The 24856-nt window shown below is 37.5% G+C and overlaps 1 protein-coding gene across 2 annotated transcripts in view; it reads left to right on the forward strand.

The window, feature by feature from the left end:
• banp (BTG3 associated nuclear protein) overlaps positions 1-21881 on the forward strand; it is a 50867-nt gene extending 28986 nt beyond the window's left edge. Inside the window, exons 12-13 of one of the 2 annotated variants that reach the window (XM_058767985.1) lie at positions 8599-8739; positions 19891-21881. In XM_058767985.1, the coding sequence (XP_058623968.1) occupies positions 8599-8739; positions 19891-20001 (252 nt within the window). In that variant the 3' untranslated portion in view covers positions 20002-21881. The remainder of the gene's footprint in view (positions 1-8598; positions 8740-19890) is intronic. The other variant, XM_058767983.1, reaches the window with a different exon arrangement.
• The last annotated feature ends 2975 nt before the right edge of the window (positions 21882-24856 follow it).

The raw sequence follows: 24856 nt of genomic DNA on the forward strand, positions 1-24856 counted from the left end.
ATTGAGTCCGTTTTATTTCCCAGCAAACTGATTAAAATGTACCATTAACAGTATCAAATCAAATTCCTGCCCCAAACTCAGACCATTGATTGAGTCTGCAGTTGGCATGCTGGGCCGCTCAAACAAACAGCACAGTGTTTTGAAAGTAACCTGCTACATTTACATAAGAAGATTTTTGGCATTATCTGCACATCTAAAATTGAGCACTACAAATACAGACTGCACCAGAACCAGACCCAATAAAGACTTATTCTAAGCCTGCTTATTCATACAAATGTAAAAAGAGTTAGGAAAGACTACTGTGATCTGTTTCTAATCGGCTTTTTTGGATTTGTTGTTTTATTGAATTTGGACAAGACAAAAATGAGCTCAGGAGTTTGAATATCATTCACAAGCTGCATCTGTGTGTTCAATTGATGTAACTTTTTCCCTCTGTAAATGTGTGTATATTTATATTGGTATGTATGCAATTATGCCCATTTGCAATCCAGAACTTCAAGTTTCCTCTATCTCAGTATTGAAACCAGATGTGCGCAGAGCTCACATCCATTAAGTACCTGCTGTAGGATCTAAATTCTCCAGGATTTAACTTCCAGCCCAGTTTTTGTCACAACCTTGAAGCTTTAGTCCCAATTCAAGCTCCTAAATGAATTTACCCTTTTTACCTCCATTGGAACAAGGATTTTCCTCTAGTTATAAAACAAAATATTCTAAATAAAATGGTCCAAGGCTTTTTGTGATCCCAGTGATGGTTGTGTCCTAATGGAGGGGATTGTATTTCACAGCATTGTTGATGCTCATGCCTGTCTTGGGTCGTGATAGCGGAGTTCTGGAAGCTAATGTGGACATGGCTGGGATTCAGAGGTCTTCTCACAAATATTCACAAGTAAATCCCTTGATAGTCTAATGGAGACAAGTTCTCATTGACCTGCTGCAAGTGTTGTCTTCTATGGACACTTGAATACACCAATCACATTGCTTGACTGTCCTCATTAACACAATGAATCATCTTCGTGAGAATTTCACCTCTTGTTTTACTGCCAGTTGGATGCAGTGAAAACATCTGATGAACAAGATGCAATAAAATCAAGTCATCAGAATTTATGCTGCTCTGAGATGCTTTCCATTGGAAACATTGAAAACGTGGAGGAAAAACACGAGGTTTGAAGGCGGGACTGGACTCTGTGTCTCCTCAAAGAGGTTGTTTCAAGGTCATGCAGATATTTTACAAGTTTACAACACATGGAGTGATACGCCATAGCCTGTCAAATCAACAGTATAATTAGAAACATAATGAAGACAACACGAAGAAAAGACTTGACATTTTGACACTAACACTGAGGCTTTATTTCTTTGTTCCCGAGAACAAGCGTTGCAGCTCGGGTTATCCGCGTGTTGATAAATTTATTGTAAAATAGAGTTATTTATGTCATTCTGTCTGCTCTTTGAATCAGGAGTCTTATAGATGCATGTCTGTTGTATGAGTTGTTCATGGTCCGTTTGATCCCTTTCCTTGGATATGCTGTAAAAGATGGGTTTGGCTACAGGAGGAGTATCTCAATCTTCCACAGGGGTCATATTTAAGGTTGTTGTTAGCGATTTGAGTATTAGGATGTCAAGCTAATTTATCTAGAAGATATTTTGTTCTTGTTTCTTTTCAATCCAGCTTGAAGTCAAACCATTAGTTTGAGAAACTGCAAAGCTTCACTTTCACAGAATATTGTGAAATTGCTATTTCATGTGGTTGTCCACCAATTTGGTCAAGGAAGTCATACTTGTACGATGTGTTACAATGAGGCTCAGTTTGAACCATGAGTAAAAGGAGAGACTGTAAAACTGTACCTTCTTCCCTAGCCTTTCTTGACGCCTTTGTTTGAACATTCTTCCTTCCTTAGCTTGTCTCCTGTTTTCCAAGCTTCCTTCCAAGCATTCTGTGTTCTTCCAAGCTTTCTTTCTTTCCATCTTCACGTCGTCTATCCAAATTTCCTTACCTTCATTTTAAGCTTCCTTCCAAACTTCTTCAGAGCTTCCTCAACTTCCTACTGAGCTTCCTTCCATCCAAGCTTCTTTTCAGTCTCAAGTTTCCTTCAAAGTATCCTTTCTTTTGAGCTTCCTTCCAAATTGATGTGCCTTCAAACTTCCTTCTGAACTTCGTTCCTGCCTTCCGGTCTCTCCAAGCTTGATTTATACTTCCTAAACTTCCTTTCAAGCTTCCTTTCACACTTTCTTCTATACATTCTTTTTTCCTTCCAAGGTTCTTTTCTGCCAATTACTATTAGTAAGTCAGATCATTGTCCAGAACCAATGGCCAATGTCAAATGTTTCAAATTAAAAATGTTACCAACATTTGTGATGACTAAGCTAAACTCTGCATTGCTTCAACATTACTAAGAGCATAACACGTGTGGAGGTCTAGATTGGCCACAGCGAATGGCCATGTGATTTTCAAACAAAGCACATGGAAAAGCATCATGAGCATTTCATGATGACTGAGCTAAACCTCGTATTGCTTCAACATTAGTGATGTCATGCAATGCCTAATTATTTGGAACTGGATATCCACTAGAAATTATATCTGCTTCCAGGCTCAAGGCAATGTTAAATTGGTGTGGATACAGTACTGTTGATGGTGGCATCCCTCCAAATTTGACTTTTAAAGAATGAAATAAAAAGATAGTTTGGGGTTTAAGAAGATATTAGTGATGGCACCACACGTACAAGCCTAATACTGTATCTTATGAGACTAGCTTGTTTATGTGGAGACTTTTTTTGTAATGTATCAACCACATACTCATCAAACAGGAATTAGCCATTGAGCTCAAATGTCCGCAGATGTCCTCATTAGATAGTGGTCAATGTCGGGGTGAAACAAAGACCCGTCTTTACTGTTCAACCGTTTTTAAAAAAAATTTATTATGAAGTTCCTCTGTCTGTTTGTGGGAGGTTTTGCAGCAGAAGTGATGTAGGACTCTCTGAAGGTTTTAGGAGTTCACTCAGTTTGTCTAACGTCCTGCTGGCCCTCTTTCTTTCTGTCTGTCTGTCTCTTTCTTTCTCTCTCAGAACAGCTAGGCCATCACATCTGTCCTGGCTTAGGTCTGGCCCGCTCCAGATGCACAAGTTGTTGGACTTGTGTAGAAATTGGGCGGAAGTGTTTACCTTTCCAGAGAGACTTTTTTTCGTCATACTGACGGCTCTTGAGGGTATGAGGGAACTGTAAATGTTGCTGGGAGACTGACCTCTTTCACAACACAGTTATTGAACTGTGCAAAAAAAAAAAAAAAAAATTATTTGGGACCTGCATAACGAATCGTGAAGGTGCATGCAGATTTCATCAAGCTTATTAGTAGATCTTAACCAATTTTCATACAGGTTTCAGGGGAATTCATGATTTTGTTGAGAATCGTATGCACTGAGGACGATAGTAGAACGGAAAATAATGAAAAATGGGGTTTGGGAGGAACGGCGTGTTTGCACAGTTGGTTGTTATGTTTCAGCAAGGCCCCAAACTAAATGTTTTTTGCATTAAGCTGCTGTTGTTTTGTTCCTCGTTGTCTTTGCTCCAGTTCCTCAATGTGTTTGCTGTCCTACTCTGCTGCTGAAAGCATTACTACATAAGAGAAAGATTTATTTCGGGGTCCTTTTTTTCTTGTTTGCTTTTAGTCCCATCAACCCAAGCTGACAGTGGATCCCGACTCTCTTTGCCAATTTTTAAACCCTTTGTTTGGCAGCTCGCCTGTATAGAGATAGCAGATTTGAAGTTTTGCTGTTTTCGAAAGAAACCCGGCTGGGCACAGGGGTAGGTTAGCTCATGGAGACCCTTGAGAAAAGGGCACGATCCATTTCAGTTTCAAATGCCTTTCAATGTGAATTCAATCCAGCCATGAGCGAGAAGGCAAACAACTGGCTTAGTTATTTATTCTGTTTCCTCTGAGAGCTTGATTTACTCGCTAATGACAAACAGAACACTGATAACTAATGTCTCAAACGAGGCCTTTCATTTCTGTCAAAGTCAGCAGACCTCATGCGAACACACCGGTTCAACTCCGAATGCACGTTGTGACATCATGACTGCTTTAGCTCTGGATTTCACCTTTTTCTGGCCAAGACTGGTGACACATCAGCCTCGTAACGATTCGGCAAGACCTGTAGAAACTTTTGGACGACTTCAAGAGCGTCTCCGAAGTGATGCGTGTTTTGAATTAGCTTTACTCTATTTGATTGTGTTGGAACCAGGTTCCCATGCTCAGTGGAGTGGAGAGTTGTCTTGAGAACAGTTGCGAGGCCGGAAGTCAAGCGATGAGAATGGGTTTTCATTGCTATGCGATCGCAGACATTCTCCCAGCATCATAAAACTCTCATTGTGTTAAGTTGCACAGCTGAGCATACAAACAAACCTCACTTGCCATTTTAAAATTCCTGTTGTTGTAGCCGTATTTGCTTTGACAAGTATTATTCAACGGGTAAATCCCCAAAATGCACTTTTTAATGCGGAAAAAGTGCATTTCCTTCTTTTATGAGGCCTGACGGATGGTTTCGAAATGTCATATGGATGCTCAGTGAGCGGCACGCTTTATTTGATTGTTTTCATGATTGTCTGCATGAGAAAGTATCCAAGTTTTAAGTTGGTGCCTCCAGTTTTCTGGTTCAGAGAAATGATGGAATGAGAAACGGGAAATGTAAAAAGACGTCCCTCAGCTGTGAATTACTCTTGTACCCAATAACTTCAGATGTTTTTGTGTGCATATCTTTGTGCTTGTGCATGTGTTTGTGTTTAAGACCTGCTGGGCCATCCTTCGGTTGTTCTCATGCTATTCTTTGTTTACCAGAGTAAATGGGTCAGTGACACACACAAGTGTCTATGATAAAGAAAATGGTTTAATGTGGTTTTGAAAAACATTCATACCATTTTTGACCAAAATGTTAATACAGTGACTGTCATGTGGCGTAACCATCGAGTAAAAATAATAACATATATTCCTTACACCTGCCACACTAGTGAGAGGACACAATCATTATTTTCCCAAAAGTGTTCAAATTTTAAGGTAAAAGTGTATTTTTAAAAAATAGCATTAATTATTCATAAATACCATTAGGTTTTTAGGGAGCCATACCACATCACATTTTACTAACCTTACCTCGTCATTAAAAAAAAAAAAAAAAATCTATTATTTTAAGAGACGTAATGACACAGTTATGAGGGTCTGCAGGAGTCCTACCTAAGATAAAATTTCCTGGTTTGATTTGCTTTGCTTAGCCTAGTTCTTTTATTTTGTTGTTATTCATTTATTATATTTTTTGCATTGTTTGATTTGTTTTTGTTTGTTTTGTTATTTTGTATTGCTTGTTTTTATTTGGGTTTATTTGTAGTTTTGTGTGATTTATTTTTTTATTTAGTTATTTTTATTTATTTTTTGTTTTAGTTTAGTTCTTTTGTTTTTATTTATTTATATATATATATATATATATATATATATATATATATATATATATATATATATATATATATAATTCTTTTTTTTTTGCTTTTGTTTTGTTTTTAATTGGTTTTATTTGTTTTAGTTTTGCTTGGTGTTTGGTTTGATTTTTGTTTGTTTTTATTTTTCTGCATGTTAATCACACCACGTGACTATTTCAAGACTTTGTTTTTTAATGAGGCTTTTTTTCATCATTATGATAGCAGATGTACAAAAATGCTCATCATAGAAGAGCTGTATTCAAGTCACTGTATGTATGAAATGCATTTTTCAATAATGTTTCATCCCATTTAAACCAACCCAACATCGTACACTCTAATTATTACCCCATGATTTGACTGGCAGCATCATCTTCTATTCGAAAAAAGGAGTCGTTGTGGCGAAATTGGCATCTTTTCTCCATGCCGTTGGAGACATGGTGGGCATCTAAGCATGCCACTGACTCACGACTTCAAAGTAAGCGTCTGCACTAGAATCTGGGGGGTGGAGGCAGAGGCGAACTGGATCTGAAATTGGGGTTATTGTGGGATTTTTGTGCAGCGCAGCAGATTTTCTTTCTCCTAATTGGGAGTGCATGGCAGTTCTGTTCCCACTCGGGGAGACTCAGATTTGATTGTTTATGCCCGCACTGGTGCTCCGAGGCACTGATGTCGTCAAGACGAACCAGAGAGGTGTCACCACATGGAGTCGCAGCAGAGCTGTAATGATTAACGATTAGTGTTTAGTCAGAAGGTCACGTTTCATTTAAATTCTATCCCACATGGCCGTTTTTGAATGAACACCGTGCATGTGGAAACGGTCAACTGCTGCAATCGAGAAATTACTGACTCACAGTTCAGGTTGAAGACTAGCGCCAGTAATTGAAGGGAAGCCGGAGGATCCAAAACCATTGTGACCACATCAGAGTGCCTTTAGTGGTCAGATGATGTGTAATCAATGATGTGTTCGGGCATTCGAACACGATGTGTGAGAGTATTCGATCATGCATTAACATGCAAGTGTTTTTGCTTTTATGTGCCTGTTTTGCGATGTGTTGGCGCAGGATGGAGATGTGTGTTTGTGAGAGCTCAGCTGGAAACTAGGCCTTCCCATGGGGCTGTTATGATGAGCGTTTGGATGTGTCACACATGCAGAATCAGTTTCACGTGCATAAGGAAATGCAGTAAATCCCTGGCTTGATATGAATTAGGTTTGCAACACCAGATCAAAATTTCAGACTTGGCAATCAAGCAAGAGCATTCAAGCTGTCAGTTTTATATTATATCACATTGCTTTGCACCTTTAAATCCTGAAACAGTTGCTTAATGACTCGCAGCAAACAAAATGCATTCTGACAATCCTGATTGGCCTGTTACTATGAGAATGGAAAACATTTCCTCCCTTTGGGCTACGTCTGAATCGATGAACTATCATAGTGTGATGAATTTGATGAAGAACTTACTTTTTTTTTTTTTCCTCTTGGCTTTTCAAATTGTACGGCTTCTGCTACAGTTGCTTTATGGAATAGCAAAGTGTCCCGAAGTTGCATACTTCAGAATCCAGCAGATGTTGTACATCATATAGATGTTGTTTGCCTACTGTATTGTAAATACTTAGTACTGAACTTCCTACTCATTTGACAATGTTTGCATACTGTATGCAATGTTGGACTTTTGAACTTCCTGCCAATGTGAAAAGAAAGGCTGAAAAACAGGTGCACATTAGTGAGGTTTATGACAAGCAGTTGCATAAGCTATAGAATGAGTGGAAACATTAGCAGATTAAAATGTAAACTGTGAGAAATGTAATTTTGTTTAAACAGTGGGATGATGGATATGCTGATGAAGGTTAGAGAGAAGCAATCAGTATGGATTGAAAGGAAGAAAGTGGTAATAGTTTTAGAAAGGAAAGCACAATGATTCATTTACACAAGGTATTGGAACATACTTGGATAATCATGGATGTGAATCATTTCCATATTAAAATCAAATTATCATCAGAATCTCACCTTCCACTCATAAATAACTTTTTGAGAAAAATTTGATCCTAGAAGCAGCAGCGTTTGAGAATAACTAGTGGAAAACACAAAAAGATGATTGCATTTGTTTAATACAATCAAAAACTATTTCAATATATATTGTAGCTATTACAGTAACTAAATATTTAAAAATATTTTAATTTAATAAAGAATATAATTAAAAACGTAATTAAGAAAGATCCTGAAATTTCTATAATTAACTTTTTTTCTTTTGCCCCACCAGAAATTTTAATTATTGCAAGTCATGAAATTGGAGATGTTAGAATATATCAGGCTTTATTTTTGTGGAAGGACTTCAAAATCCATCCATATTTATAATGTTAATACGTACATAACATCCACCCATCAGTGTTATTTTATTAGTAGTAGTAGTAGTAGTAGTTTTTAATGAATATATTGAATTAACCTTTATTTTTATATTTAAATTTTTCCTTTTAGATTAAGTTAGTGAAGCTTTTAATTTAATGTGTTTTTGTCATTTTAATTAGCATTTTTTAAATTTCCATATAGCTTTATTTTTTCTGGTTTAGTAATTTTAGTACTTAAACTTCATCTCAGTTATTTGGCAAAGCAACATATGTTTTTTAAAAACTTCAGTACTTACGCTTCTCATTTAACACTTTATTTCAATTTCCAGAAATCATTTTTAGTAGTTTTAATTTTAGTTGTAGTTAACAATAACCTCACTGATGCATATCTCCCAAGATAAAAGAAAATCATTTCAAAAGTAACCGTATACCCAGAAAGCTTAGTGGTATGAAATTTAAACGCTATTTAACTGACTATGATTTGTAGCTTATCTGGTTGTTTTGATTCTTCACATGAAGAATATTTGTGCTGGTATTTTAGAGACCGGCTTGCACTGCATTATACTGTCTGACTCCAATTTGACAGTCACACCGTTCACATGTAAGACAGCATTAATCACCGAAATTAGTCACATCGTCACTTAGGAATGATTCTTACTACAACTATGTAGCCATGTTGGGAAATTTTGTCTAGAGCGCTTTCCCACAGATAAATAAGCAATCGGCATAGTTTGACCTAGTTGTTTCCTCAAATGTTAGCATAGTGCTAATGGTTCTCATTTTTCCCGCCTTTTCTTAGGTTCTAAGAGGGCCGCAGCTCATCGCAGTGGCTTCGACCGACGGGACTGGCGGGGTTGACGCGTCTCCACTCCAGGGTAACGATATTCAGGTGCAATACGTCCAGCTGGGAACGGTGACCGACCACACCGGTGCAGTACAAGTGAGTTAAGCCGAAAACACAGTCTCTCACACACAAACACAACTTACTGTAATAACATTTTCATCAATGTTGTCAACATTATCTGTGGCGTACAGCTGTTTTATTTCAGGAAGGAGTGTTTTCTGTCTCAAAATGACTACCGATGTTGCACAAGTGTGCAATGAATGCACCAATTTGTGGTGGGCTGCTGGGTGGCGTAGTGACCAATATGTATAATCAAACTCGTTCTCTCACCATGTGTTCGTTCTAGAACTCGTAGGCAGTGATTTTAACCTGCTCTCCACGCTCACTTTCGGCTAATCAGCAACCCAGATCAGTTTGTTTTTCCTCGGAATAATAAATAGCCCTTAGTTGTCCTTTTCCTCTCTGTCTATTTTCTCATTTTTATCCCTCTTTTCCATCTCATGCGCTACATCAAGTTCTCAACATGCTCACACGCTCCTTGATGTGTGTTTTTACTCTAATCACTTCCCTATGATGCTGTTACCGCGTTTCAGAGCCGCTATATGGCGTGCACGCATATTCAAACACATTTAGAGGTTCGACAGTCATCACAGGTCACCACATTTCCCCAGCTGCACTCATGTGTTTGATTCATGTGAGGCTTCAAACTAGGGTTGAGGAGCACAGGCACAATTTGACTTGTGAAACGAACAATCAGTGTTAAATCTTCGTGATGTGAAATTAGTGGGTCAAATTTTGGTTGGCAAAGATTTTGCGGCGAGGCAGAAAACTGACAATAAAATGATTGAAATAAAGGAATAGTTCACCCAAAAATGAAATTAAGCTGAAAATTTACTCAGGCCATCCAAGATGAATTTGTTTCTTCATCAGAACAGATTTGGAGAAATGTAGCATTATTACATCACTTGTTCACTAATGGATCCTCTGCAGTGAATGGGTGCCGTCAGAATAAGAGTCCAAACAGCTGATAAAAACAACACCATAATACACAAGTAATCCACACCACTCCAGTCCATCAGTTAACATCTTGTGAAGTGAAAAGCTACATGTTAGCAAGAAAAAAAAGAAGATCATTAAGACTAATGCTAAGTAATGCATTTCTTTAATGAACATTTTCTAGCACTTAAATATTTCATAAATTTTTTTTTTAATATTTGGTTTAATGCTCTTTTGCTGGTTTTGATTGCTTCTGTTGTCCTCATTTGTTGGTCGCTTTTGATAAAAGCATCAGCTAAATGACTAAATATAAATGTAATTGGATAGAAAAATTAGTAGAAGCTTTAAAAATCTTGATATTGTTATAATGAGTATTGAAAAACCAAAAGAGTAGGAACCCTGTGGAAATTTTAAGTTTGGACTGTTTCTGTTTGACACATGTTTTTGTAATTTTGCACATTATCGTCAAATAATATTGAGTGAAATGGACTGTAACGAATGAATATAATGACATATTGACAAAATTAAAATATTTTCACTGTAAGTCAAAATACTGAAGCAAAACAAAAACTGTAAAATCAACAATGAGAACATCAAACATTTCAAGGCCCTTTGTTGTAAACATCCCTCTTACATTTTTTAAAAATGTGCTCTCAAACACTCCACAGACACTTACGCCACTAGCACGCACCCCCAATATGGCTTTTGTGAGCGCGGGAATGTGAACTATTTGGTAACAGGGAGGAGGACGAGGCCTTTACCACAGTTGCCCTTTAAAGTGGTTAAGCTGGTACAACTAAAACCTCTTTAGACCTTTGGGCGCTTATGGTTTAAATAGTCTTAAAGGGCATTTCCTGCTTAAAATCAGTACTTTTTTCAATTTGCTTTGTTAATACACTTTGTTCACGGTTCATCATTGCACATTATTTCAAAAGAAAAAAAGTCATCTAAACGACTTTCCTTTACCGATGACATCACCAAGACCTCTTATCTCTCAGCCCCTCCCCCTTCTCGATACTCTGCTGTAAACAAAGGCCATAATAAACAAACAAATGTTCCCCTTCCTCTCTTTGAAGTGCAATTTTTCATTGGATGTGCTGTAGCTGGGCCAAATTTGTTGTACTGTTTGTTATCTGAGTGACCTGCATCTTTCTTTTCTTCTTTCTCTCTCTCACCGATACACACACTTGCGTTTTGGTCGACCTTCAAATATGTATCTGTCTCATCTTCGTCTAGGCAGGCTGTAGCAAACCCCGGAAAGCAGTTTGTGGGAATGGCCTGATGATTGCCTGCTTACCCAGACCCCGTCAGAGGGTCTTAGATTTACCTCTAGCCTCACTTGTTGCTTTCCTTGGTGGTCTGGACTCCTACCAAATTGGCTCTGCAATTATACTGTATACATCAAAGCTGTTGGAAAGTTGTTAATGGGCTTTGATGCTTGAACAGAGTGCCGCATGCGCAACATTTGACGCAATCGAGCGAGTAAATCTCTGCCGCTTTGTGACAAACCACCTGTCAGTGTGACACGGGGATAAAATAAACAGCTGTCAGAGGAAATGAATATGGATTATGGCATGAGCTCACTCAATGGAGCTGTGCTGAAGTTAGAGAACTGAAAAACTACCTGCTGTTTTTGGAGAAATTATTTGGTGTGAAATTTGTTTACACGTAAATCAGTTCTAGCACATTTAATATCATGTTCTATTTTTTTTTAAGCTACATTTAAAATAACATTTTTTTCTTAAAAAAAACAAAACTTAAAATCTATATCGCAACCTGCATAAAGACATTATGTATTTCATATATTTTTATAAAAATTTTAAGCAGAGTGTCTACATGCATGCATGCATACATAAATTTGATTTAATATCCTAACCAGTCTCAACTAGTCGCAGCTGTGATTCGATTTTTCATCCATTTCTTTTATTGTAGCCAGACCCACAGTGAGATCCCATTGGTCCAAATTCCTGCTCCACTGAGCTGTGTATTAAAGATCAAATATAATCTGATTTGCTGTGATTGTTGTGTTGTGCAGCGTTTTTCATTTAAAACTTGGACACTTGTCATATTTAGCTGGAGAGAGTGTCAAAAACAGCAATGAAAAAGAATATCAATTTAGAATAAAATATAAAAATATAATTTTGTTAAATTTCTATATTTTAATAACATTATTAAGAGTAGAAATGAACCTCGGTGAGAAAAACAAATAAAATAAACTAATAAATACTTACATACATACCATATATTTGGATTTTAAGTAGACACTGGGGACAAACACAAAATATCAAGATTACAAAAAATGAATAAAAACTTTAGAACATTAGTGGACTTCAAGTAATAAAAAAATAAGTAGGTAAGTATGTGAATTTTAAGTAGATATCAGGGACAAAAATTAAATCTAGTGATTACAAAGAAATAATAATAATAAAAATAACAACAACAACAAATTAAATTGTTATTAGTGGATTTTAAGTGAACACCGTGGACAAAATAAAATGATAATGATTACAAAAACATTAAAACAAAGAACATTAGTGGATCTAAGGAAAAGATTCAAGTAAATTAAACTAAGTAAATAAATAAATATATAAATGTTTTAAGTGCACTCTAAAAAATGCTGGCTTGTTTCAAACCAACTTTGGGTCAAATATTGACTAACCCAGCGGTTGGGTTGTTTTGACCCAGCGGTGAGCAGAGGGTCCGGGGGTCAGAAAGTAAAAGTCCTGCCATATGTTTATTCCACCCATGAACTCAGCAGCTGATTTCACCAGAGGAGGAACCAAGTCATTAGGCGCGTTCGACTTGAAGGAGCGCAGCGCTGAATGGTCAGTGTATGACATCAAATCAAATCATGATGCCACCATCATGGAGATCAGTGTTTGCTTTAGTTGGGCTCTTGACCCTTGACCTTTTTTTTTTCCCCCAGTTGGCTGAATGTCCATCAATAAACCAAAGAGAGACCACTTCATGATGTTCATTCAAATGAGTTTTCATTTTCAGAAGCCAAAAGCAAAAGTTAATCTGCTACTTTAAGGTTTGATTCAGCAATGCACAAATATTTGCAGTGAAACAATATTGCAATTGCTTATAAGCAAATTACTTTGAGTTACTAAAAGTCTAAAGAGCCCAACTAAAGCAAACACTGACCACAATTATGGTGGCATCGTGTTGTTGTTTTTTTTTTTTTTCAGTTGATTCCATCCAAGGCTGTGGCTCAAGTCATATGTTCTTGTTTCTCGTTTCTTCAGTAATGTTGCTTTCTTCAGTCACTTAATTATCTCATTAACTCTTTGAGGACTTGGGATTTGACTTGAGACTTGCTTGTGACTTGAAAGGAATGACTTGGTTCCTCCTCTGTTGAAATCAGCTGCTGAGTTCATGGGTGGAATAAAAATATGACAGGACTTTTACTTTCTGACCCCTGGATTTTCCACCTCTGCCAACTGCTGGGTTAGTCCATATTTGACCCAAAGTTGGGTTGAAACAACCCAGCATTTTTTTGAGTGTGCATATCAAGTGGACATCAGGGACAAAAATAAAATGTAATAATTACAAAAACAAAAACATTAAAGCGAACAAACATAAAAAGAACATTAGTGGATCTAAGGGAAAAATTCAAGTAAATTTAAATAAATGTTTTAAGTGCATATTAAGTGGACGTCAGGGACAAAAATAAAATATCATGATCACAAAAAATAAATAAATAAAAAACTAATAGTGGACCTCAGGTAAGAAATTAAGTAAATTTAAAATAAAAATAATTGACCCATTGCAACCTACTTGATGAGCTAAGAAGCCAGGGAATGACATCCAATGCTTTAAACTACACTAAAGCTGTATAATTGGTCAACTTATTCACTTGAATCATTTAATTTCAAGCTGAATGATTTCAGACAGCCGTCTTCTTGCGTCTCACATATGATGCTCAGATCCCCCCGTTGGCATCAGCCGCCATCCTGAGGTCACGGCGCTTCTTCCTATGTGAATTTCGGGATTATTTCAATCGCTCTCATCTGCTGCACAAAACATGTGGTAGTGTTTACAACCATTTTTCATGAACACACCCCTTCATTCTTTCATTTAATAGCTTCCATATTGCACATTCGATCGCCACAGATAAAACTGGTCGAAAATGAAGAGTTGTTTCCGGCCAGGAAGCTCTGTTCTCTGTACGGTCTGACAGAAGTGTCAGCTCACTTACTCAAGAGCTGTTTGAAACTGATGCTTTTGAGCCATTCAATCATTGACTCTAATGAGTGCCCTCTTGTGGAGCTGCAGGAAATCGGCCCCTGAGGAATTTACACTTAGCACCTAAGATGAAAAGCACAGGCCGCGAGTGTCTCGCATCAGGCGGGCTGTGTTTTAAGAGTCTTGGCACTTGGGGGGCCGTGCCCTTGAGTACAGTTTGAGTTTTGCACCGTGCAGGTGTGCGGTCTGTTCCTCTGGCATGTGTTGAGGAAGAAATGACTCACTGCTCATACTCTGAAGTGACTCATCCTGCGTTGTCTCCCCCTGCAGCACTCCCTCTGCCCTTCTTTTTTTTTTTTTTGAGGGAGTGTTTTCATTTCGACGACTGAGATAAAGTGTAGCCTTCATCTGACCCTTTACTTTCCTCCTGGTTTTCCATCTCTTGTTGTTGTCTTGGTCTTTGTTTTCGTTGTATCAATCTGTACACCTGTCAGCGTTGTATTTGTCTGCTTTCACTGCCTCCATCAATATGGTAAAACAGGATGTATTAAGCCTGGGCGAATGACGGGATATACCGTGCGGCGATAGATGTGTATCAGCTGACTGACAGTGATTCGATTTATATATGGTATCTTAATCAAACAGACATTTCAGAATGTGTTGCTGACAGACATTTCCATTCAATGTTGTTTCTTTAATGCCATGAATTATTTAGGGTGTTTCCATCCAAGATACACTGTCAATATAAACTTCATGAGTTAATGTAGTATTCAGCTGTTTGGTCAACCTCCTATACAAAAGGTATTTTACACTGGCTGGGGGATGTGTAACATTAAATAAAAAAAATTAATAAAACTTAAGAACATTACTGGATATCAGGGAAAAATTTAATACATTTATTTAAATGAAAATTTATTTAAATAAATTTGTCGATGTTAAAGCTGCAGTCTGTAACTTTTTTTTGTTTTTGTGTTCAAAATGTACAGAATTTATATAATAAGCGAGTACACCATGAATCCATTTTCCAAACCGTGTTTTTTGCTTGTCCTGAATCACTACGGTACACCTATAATAAGTGTTTATATTCGGACTATTTTAGACTGGTTTGGGTAGGTACCGCTGCGGAGTAACCCGGTACCTGCGTGATTCGTCATAGACATAAACAGAGAAGTAGCTCCGGCTACAATGTTCTTCCGCAAGACGCACACAGTTCTGTTTATTAACCGCTAGATTGCCAAAAGTTACGGACTGCAGCTTTATATAAATACATTTATTTAATAAATTTATGTGGAGGTTAAATACACACACATATATACAGTGGGTACAGAAAGTATTCAGACCCCGTTAAATTTTTCAGTCTTTGTTATATTGCAGCCATTTGCTAAAATCATTTATTATTTTTTTTTCCTCATTAATGTACACACAGCACCCCATATTGACAGAAAAACACAGAATTGTTGACATTTTTGCAGATTTATTAAAAAAGAAAAACTGAAATATCACATGGTCCTAAGTATTCAGACCCTTTGCTCAGTATTTAGTAGAAGCACCCTTTTGATCTAATACAGCCATGAGTCTTTTTGGGAAAGATGCAACAAGGTTTTCACACCTGGATTTGGGGATCCTCTGCCATTCCTCCTTGCAGATCCTCTCCAGTTCTGTCAGGTTGGATGGTAAACGTTGGTGGACAGCCATTTTTAGGTCTCTCCAGAGATGCTCAATTGGGTTTAAGTCAGGGCTCTGGCTGGGCCATTCAAGAACAGTCACGGAGTTGTTGTGAAGCCACTCCTTCGTTATTTTAGCTGTGTGCTTAGGGTCATTGTCTTGTTGGAAGGTAAACCTTTGGCCCAGTCTGAGGTCCTGAGCACTCTGGAGAAGGTTTTCGTCCAGGATATCCCTGTACTTGGCCGCATTCATCTTTCCCTCGATTGCAACCAGTCGTCCTGTCCCTGCAGCTGAAAAACACCCCACAGCATGATGCTGCCACCACCATGCTTCACTGTTGGGACTGTATTGGACAGGTGATGAGCAGTGCCTGGTTTTCTCCACACATACCGCTTAGAATTAAGGCCAAAAAGTTCTATCTTGGTCTCATCAGACCAGAGAATCTTATTCAGGTGTTTTTTAGCAAACTCCATGCGGGCTTTCATGTGTCTTGCACTGAGGAGAGGCTTCCGTCGGGCCACTCTGCCATAAAGCCCCGACTGGTGGAGGGCTGCAGTGATGGTTGACTTTCTACAACTTTCTCCCATCTCCCGACTGCATCTCTGGAGCTCAGCCACAGTGATCTTTGGGTTCTTCTTTACCTCTCTCACCAAGGCTCTTCTCCCCGATAGCTCAGTTTGGCGGACGGCCAGCTCTAGGAAGGGTTCTGGTCGTCCCAAATGTCTTCCATTTAAGGATTATGGAGGCCACTGTGCTCTTAGGAACCTTAAGTGCAGCAGAAATGTTTTTGTAACCTTGGCCAGATCTGTGCCTTGCCACAATTCTGTCTCTGAGCTCTTCAGGCAGTTCCTTTGACCTCATGATTCTCATTTGCTCTGACATGCACTGTGAGCTGTAAGGTCTTATATAGACAGGTGTGTGGCTTTCCTAATCAAGTCCAATCAGTATAATCAAACACAGCTGGACTCAAATGAAGGTGTAGAACCATCTCAGGGATTATCAGAAGAAATGGACAGCACCTGAGTTAAATATATGAGTGTCACAGCAAAGGGTCTGAATACTTAGGACCATGTGATTTTCAGTTTTTCTTTTTTAATAAATCTGCAAAAATGTCAACAATTCTGTGTTTTTCTGTCAATATGGGGTGCTGTGTGTACATTAATAAGGGAAAAAAATGAACTTAAATGATTTTAGCAAATGGCTGCAATATAACAAAGAGTGAAAAATTGAAGGGGGTCTGAATACTTTCCGTACCCACTGTATATATATACACATATTGAGACTACAAGCTAGCTAAATTGAGCTTATTCGCCGTATTTTATCCATGTCAGCCATTTCGCAACGAGACAGGAGCCGTTCACCTGGCAGAAGCCCCTCCCATGACGCGAATTCGCGTCTGTTGTGAAGTGAATGTCACGCGCGAATGAAGCGAGTAAACTCAAAATGTTCAAGCGTCCAACTACGCGCGAATAGCGCGATTTATTCGCGCAAGTCGCGTCTGGTGTGAACGCACAGTAAAAGTTATTGATTTCCTGTTTTTTCTTTTGTTCTTGATGAACAGAATCACAGTAGCTGGTTATAAGGTTGTTTTGAAGTCAAGTCAAGTTGAGCTTTATTGTCATTCCGCTACATGCGGGGCATACAGTGGAACGAAATGTCGTGCCTCACAGGACCACGGTGCTACATAAATACAGGCATACAACAATGGAGTAAAATAATATAAACCTATACACAACTATCCTACTGATAGATTTTGACTATAAATATACTATATATAAAAAGTACCTATACAAACTAAAAAATACAAACTATACGAATGCTTCAGATAAATACTGTACATGTGCAAGGAGAAACATTGAGTTCAAGCAGCTGGCTGGGGAACAGTGCTGGAGGATTTGTAGTGCATGAGCATGTAAACATACATATATTACTGAGTTCTTTTTGTGGGATTTGTATACACACAGTAGTGTGTGTGAAAAGTGACTAGTGCGCATAGAGGAGGAGAGTGTGCTACTACAGGTGGTTTGTACAGGCCCACTCACCTGTGTGTAGCACACTTCGATTTGCACGTTACATGTTACAGGAGGTAGGGGGTTTGTATGGGGGTTCAGAGAGGGGCGGGGTGATTTGAGTTCAGGGCTCTCACAGCCTGGGGGAAAAAGCTGTTGAGCAGTCTGGCAGAGCGGGCTCTGATGCTCCGGTACCGTCTTCCTGATGGTAGGAGCTGGAAGAGACTGTGGGAGGGATGTGTTGAGTCCTTCACGATGCTATTGACTTTGCTGGAGCATCGTGTGAGGAAAATGTCCAGGATGGAGGGGAGAGGAGCACCGATGATCCTTGCAGCTGTGTTCACTGTCCGCTGGAGGGTCTTGCGGTCTGCTGCAGTACAGTTCCGTACCAGACAGTGATGCAGCTGGTCAGCACACTCTCAATGGTGCCCCTGTAGAAAGTGGTGAGGATGGGTGGAGGAGACTTGCTCTTTTCAGCCGGCGGAGGAAGTGTAGGCGCTGTTGTGCCTTCTTGGAGAGTGACATGGTGTTGGTGGACCAGGTGAGATCCTCTGTGATGTGCACCCCCAGGAATTTAGTGCTGCTGACTCTCTCCACAGTCGAGCTGTCGATGGTCAGTGGGGGGTGATCAACGGAGTTTCTCCTGAAGTCCATCACAACCTCCTTTGTCTTAATCACATTGAGGGACAGGTTGTTAGTGCCACACCATTCAGCCAGCTGTGCCACTTCCTCTCTGTAGTGCGTTTCATCGTTGTTGCTGATGAGACCTACCACTGTTGTGTCATTTTGGCTGCTATTACTTTAAGAGCTGCCCCTGCTGAACATGACGCGGATCTAACACGCATTGTATTTTCTCTCAACTCTATTTTTACCTTTTCTGACTCATTTCAGACTCTACTAATGAGCTGATGAGTTGAATCGAGTGTGTTAGATAAGGGAGACAGTGCTGGGCTGCTCCAGAACAGTTTCGAAAACCATTTCAGAGACATGTTCTTATAACTCATATATAACATATTACATGCATGCACAGTTTTATGGCAGCTTTTAACTGATCACGACATTGGATGCTCGTAGTTTCTTTCGCGATTTGATATGAAATGATACAGGCTATGCATGCGCGCGGCCGGCACCTTTGTGCGTGTATTGAAGAGCACGCGCTGCGAGCACAGTACAGTTTTCTGCCGCTGAAGTGAAGTTGAAGCACGCATCTGAAACGTCTCCTGTTTGATGTGATCGTAAATGCGTTCTGTGACTGAATAAAAGCACTTCTTGTCAAGAAAAAAAGAGACAGAACCAGCAGTTATGAGTGGAATGGCCAACCCTAGGCCCCGCCCCTGCGTTGACAGCGTTACATAATTTTAAAGTTAAACTGAAAAAATTAATCGCCTGCGTTAACGCACTAATTTTGACAGCACTAATATATATATAAAATTTAGATGACCTTACCTAAAATAAAGTTTGTTTTTTAATTTACTTTTTAATTCTTCTTTCTTTTTTTTCCCATATGGACCAATTGCTAAGAAACCACATTTATTATCACATTTATTCAATGTTCATATATTCATATATTTTGAAAGAAGATTGTTTTGTTTATCAAGGCTGCATTTATTTCATTAAAAAAAATAAAGTCATAAACATTACAATGTAAAATATATCTTTTCTATTGTAATATATTTCAAAATGTAATTTATTCCTGTGATGCAAAGCTGAATTTCCAATAGTCATTATTCCAGTCCGATTTTTTGCTCAAGAAAAAGTTTTTAAAAAACTACACTTTTTGAAATACATTTAGCAAAATTTCACAAAAATTCTAAAACATATTGTGGTAGAATTGCCTCAGCAAAAACAAAAAACAAACGAACAGAGATATATATATATATATATATATATATATATATATATATATATATATATATATATATATATATATATATATATATATATATATATATATATATATATATATATATATATATATATATATATATATATATATATATACATACACACACACACACACACACACACACATAAAGTATTTATAAATTAAATTAAATAATTTTTTCATCCAGTTAATAATTACTAAAACAATTACAATTAATAAAATTCATAATTAACTGCACAAAATACATTGCAGTTAGCACAAACCATGTTTATCCTGCATGTGAACTTTTGTCCTTGCATGGTTTGTTTATGGTTTTCAAGGATCAGGTCGACATGGTATAATTAGCTGTAATATTTCATCCAGTGGTGTGAATTTGAGGTGGAACAGATGGAGATGGCAGAGGGAGGAAATGTTCAGAAAACCTGTTTGAAGCAATCATTTTTGCAGTTGCATTTGATTTTCTAATGACACAAAAATGACACATTCACTGTTTTTGATTCTCAGGCTGAAGCTCTGACTCCAGCGCTGCAGGCGGAGATGGACGTGAAGGAGGCCATTCAGCTCCAGCAAGCCGAGAACGGAGAGGTGGTTCAGATCCAGATGCCAGGCACTTGAGTCGCTCCTGCAAACTTCTCACATGTGCGTAAACAAAGATATTCGGCTAAAGCATCAAGGAGAGGGCGAACTAGAGGAGTGTGGCCACTCAAACTCAAATTATCTACCAAAACCACCGCTGTCAGTCAACAGTTTTCGACTAATTCCAAGTAAAACAAATGCAATTTGTTGTAACATGTCAGCTCGTATGGAAACTATGGGCCGTCCCACCAAAAACAGTCACGGCGTCCAGTCTGCTTAGTAATGTGTAAGCAATGCTGGCTTCATCGCTGGCTCATCCAACCTCTCCGACACTGAACAAAACAGAAAAGAACAGAAGGCTTTTTCCTCTCCTGTCTATCTGAAGTACCTCATATGCAAGGAACAAGCATGTTTAACTGAAGATTCGAGCAGACGGTTGAGTTACTGGGTTTAAACCGGTCACAAGTGTCATTTTTAGTACATGAGCATCACACTTTGTAGACTTTTGCTTATATGATATTTCAAAAAAGCAGCAGTGTAAAATATGCTATAATCCATAATCCAAGGTTTTTCCGTTTTGCAATCCTTTTGTGAATTTTGTGTGCGTGTGTGTTTCCATTGGTGAAGAGCTGGGGGTTTATTTGAGGGCCACCTGTCTTCATTCATCAATTATCAATTTGTTTTCATAATGGTTAGTCTAAATATTTTTTGTTTCATATAACATTATTGTACAGAAAAAATAAACTACTGAAAGTTTTGTGGAGCTTTTGTAGGGCAGTTTACGAATACACAGGAAAATGACGACAGTGAACTGTGTTAATGTAGTATATGAAATATGTACTTTTTCATATATATATATAAATATATATACATATATTTGTGTATGAAGGATTTGTTCAAACTGAATAAATTACCTTTGTTTTGAAATACAGTGTCTCGAGTAACAAATGACAATCTGCCAGACAACATTAGCAAAATTAAACAATCACAGTTTTTAACAACTTGATTCGTTTGATTTCAAAATGTCAAATTAGATTTTAAAATTGTTTTTTGAATTTGTTTTTTTTTTTAAATTCAGATTATTGGTGTTTTCAGTTGTTGATTCTTAAATTATTACCCCAAGTATATGATAATAGCCTTACAAAGTACACATAGTTATGTATTGTTACATACTCTGATCTTAAAGCTGTCAACTTTTCAACCCTGTCACAGGAACTTTGAAATTTATAGACATGGGCCTATAACTTAAATAGATAAATGAGTTAATTCTGACTCAGTGTCAGGGTTCCTTCAAATTTTAATTTAAAACAAAATGCTAGTTTTCTTTCAAAACATGTTTTGTGTCAACCCTGTTACAAACTATTGTGTGGTTGAAGATTTGTGCGAAAATATTGAATAAAGTCATTATTTTTATGCTTTGTGCAAGAAGAACAATATTTTTCCAGCAAGAAGTTGATCACTGATTTTTTTTTCTTCCCACAACAGAGTTGAACTTTTGAGCTTGACAGGTTCAATATAAGCCTAACCAAAATGAATGTATGAGAATACAGAGTTTAAAAAAAAGAACCATGCCGTCAAAAAAAGATGCCAATCTCATGAATATGTGAAGAACATTTCTGAACTTAAATGACACAAGATAACAGGGTTGAATAGTTTTTTTTTTTTTAGAATAAAATGAACAAATTAAATAAATTAAAAAGAATTAAAAAATATAACTTGAATAGATAATCAGAATAGAGTCAATTCTGATTCAGTTTCAGTGTTCCTTGTAATTATGATTTGAAACAAAATGCAATTTTTCTTTCAAAACATGCTTTGTGTCAACTTTGATATATTCAAAATATTGCAGGGTTGATTTTGCTGTGCAAAATGTTCAATAAAGTCATTATTTTTGTGCTTTGTACAAAAATAATATTTTTCCAGCAAAAGTTTGATCACTACATTTTTTTTTTTTTTTTTTTTGAGCTCGACAGGTCCAAAATAAGCCTAACCAAAATGAAACAGAGGTATATGAGAATAAAGATGTAAAAGAGACTTGCCTCTGTTTAAACCATGAAGTCAAAAAGGGTTGAACAGAGTTTTTAGAATAAAATTATGGGGGGAAAAAAATAAAAATTCTGATTAGTGGTCAACAAACAATTGGCTTTAAATAGCCGATTCTTAAATTATTACCCCAAATAAAAAATATGTGAAAATATCTGTACAAAATACCAGTAGTTACAGTATCTATTGTTAAATTTAACTTTAAACCTCTTATTTTTCAACCCCTTCACAGAAACTATAACTTGAACAGATAATCAGAATAGAGTTTACTTTAGTCTACAGTGTGTGCAGAATTATTAGGCAAGTTGATATTCTGGTCATATTTTTTTTCCAAGAACATTTTACCAATTCCAAACCACATCAATCTTAATAACTACTATTGATTTTGTATTTAATAATTTATAAGTGATATATAATTGTATATATTGATATATAACTGCTGATAGTCAGAAACGTCTTATTTCAGGTGTGCAGAATTATTAGGCAGGTTTTCCTTTACAGATAAAATGAGCCAAAAAAGAGATTGAACTCAAGAATAAAAGTTAAAAAATTATTAAATGCCCATGAGAAGGATGCAATACTAATGCAATAATAGAATTAGCAAAGTTAAGGCATGACCATTGGGCAGCGAAATGCTCATTGGGTCAGCAAGGTCAGAAAAAACAGGTGGAGAGGAAAAGACACATGTTAACTGCAAAAGAATTAATAATTAAGGTGAAGAATTACGTGAGAAACCATCAGGAACCATTTAGTCTCCAGCACCATCATTTTCCAGAACTGCAACCTTCCTGGAGTCTCCAGAATTACAAGGTGTCAGGTTCTCAGAGACTTTGCTTGGGTAAAAAATTCTTTAAAATGGCCCTCACTTAATAAGAATAACATGCTGAAGTGTTGTGAAATACATGAAGACTGATTTTGTATAGGATTTATGGACAGATAAGTTGTGAGTGACTCTTGAAGGACCAGCATCACATACTCTTGTACCACTGTTTGAAGAATTTATCTTCCAGAATCTGGCAGTAAGTTTTGGGAGCTCATTTTAGTTCATCTCCTATCCTGAAAAGTCTTTCTTGCAGGATTGATTAAAAATGAGCTCCTAAAACTTACTGCCAGATTCTGGAAGATAAATATTTCAAACTGTGGCACAAGAGGATGTGATGCTGATCCTTCAAGAGTCACTCTCAACTTATCTGTCCATAAAGCCTATAAAAAAAACAGTCTTTGTGTATTTCACAACACTTCAGCATGTTATTCTTATTAAGTGAGAGTAATTTAAAATATTTTTTTACCCAAGCAAAGTCTCTGAGAACCTGACACATTCCACTTCTGGAAACTCCAGGAAGGTTGCAGTTCTGTAAAATGATGGTGCTGGAGACTAAATGGTTCCTGATGGTTTCTCACCTAATTCTTCACCTTAATTATTTTGCAGTTAAGGTGTCTTTTCTTCTCCACCTGTTTTTTCTGACCGTGCTGACCCAATGAGCATTTCGCTGCCCAGTGGTCATGCCTTAACTTTGCTAATTCTATTATTGCATAAGTATTGCATCCTTCTCATGGGCATTTAATAATTGTTTTACTTTTATTCTTGAGTTCAATCTCATTTTTGGCTCATTTTATCTGTAAAAGAAAACCTACCTAATAATTCTGCACACCTGAAATAAGGAGTTTTTAACTTTCAGCCTTCATGGGCAATTATATATCACTTATAAATGATTAAATACAAAATTGATAGTAGTTACTAAGATTGATGTGGTTTGGAATTGGTAAAATGTTCTTGGAAAAACAATATGACCAGAATATCAACTTGCCTAATAATTCTGCACACACTGTACTTCAGTTTCAGTGTTCCTTGTAATTATACAACCCAAATTTCCGGAAATGTTGGAACGTCTTTTAAATTTGAATAAAATGAAAACTAAAAGACTTTCAAATCACATGAGCCAATATTTTATTTACAATAGAACATAAAGGACATAACAAATGTTTAAACTGAGAAATTTTACACTTTTATCCACTAAATGAGCTCATTTAAAATTTGATGCCTGCTTCATGTCTCAAAAAAGTTGGCAAAGGGCTGAAAAAGCAAGAAATTTTGAAAAGATTCAGCTTGGAGAACATCTAGCAACTAATTAAGTTAACTGACATCAGGTCTGTAACATGATTAGCTATAAAAGGGATGTCTTAGAGAGGCAGTGACCTTTGTTGGATGCCCGTGGTCTTCGGGCTCTCAGATGACACTGCATCACTCATCGGCATGATTCTGTCATTGACATTACTAAATGGGCCCAGGAATACCTCCAGAAACCACTGTCGGTAAACACAATCCGCCGTGCCATCTGCAGATGCCAACTAAAGCCCTATCATGCAAAATGGAAGCCAATATGTGAACATGATCCAGAAGCGCCGTCGTGTCCTGTGGGCCAAGGCTCATTTAAAATGGACTGTTTCAAAGTGGGAAAGTGTTCTATGGTCAGACGAGTCCAAATTTGACATTCTTGTTGGAAATCACGGATGCCGTGTCCTTCGGACTAAAGAGGAGGGAGACCTTCCAGCGTGTCATCAGCGTTCAGTTCAAAAGCCAGCATCTCTGATGGTATGGGGGTGCGTAAGAGCATACGGTATGGGCAGCTTGCATGTTTTGGAAGGCACTATGAATGCTGAAAGTTATATAAAGGTTTTAGAGCAACATATGCTCCCCTCCAGATGACGTGTATTTCAGCAGGACAATGCAAAACCACATACTGCAGCTATTACAACACTATCACCTATAGAGAACATTTGGCCCATCATTAATCGAAAAATACGTCAAAGATGACCTCGAACTCTTCAGCAGCTGGAATATCAGGCAAGA

This window comes from Onychostoma macrolepis, chromosome 25 (genome assembly GCF_012432095.1).
Source record: "Onychostoma macrolepis isolate SWU-2019 chromosome 25, ASM1243209v1, whole genome shotgun sequence".
In the NCBI taxonomy this organism is placed as follows: Eukaryota; Metazoa; Chordata; class Actinopteri; order Cypriniformes; family Cyprinidae; genus Onychostoma; species Onychostoma macrolepis.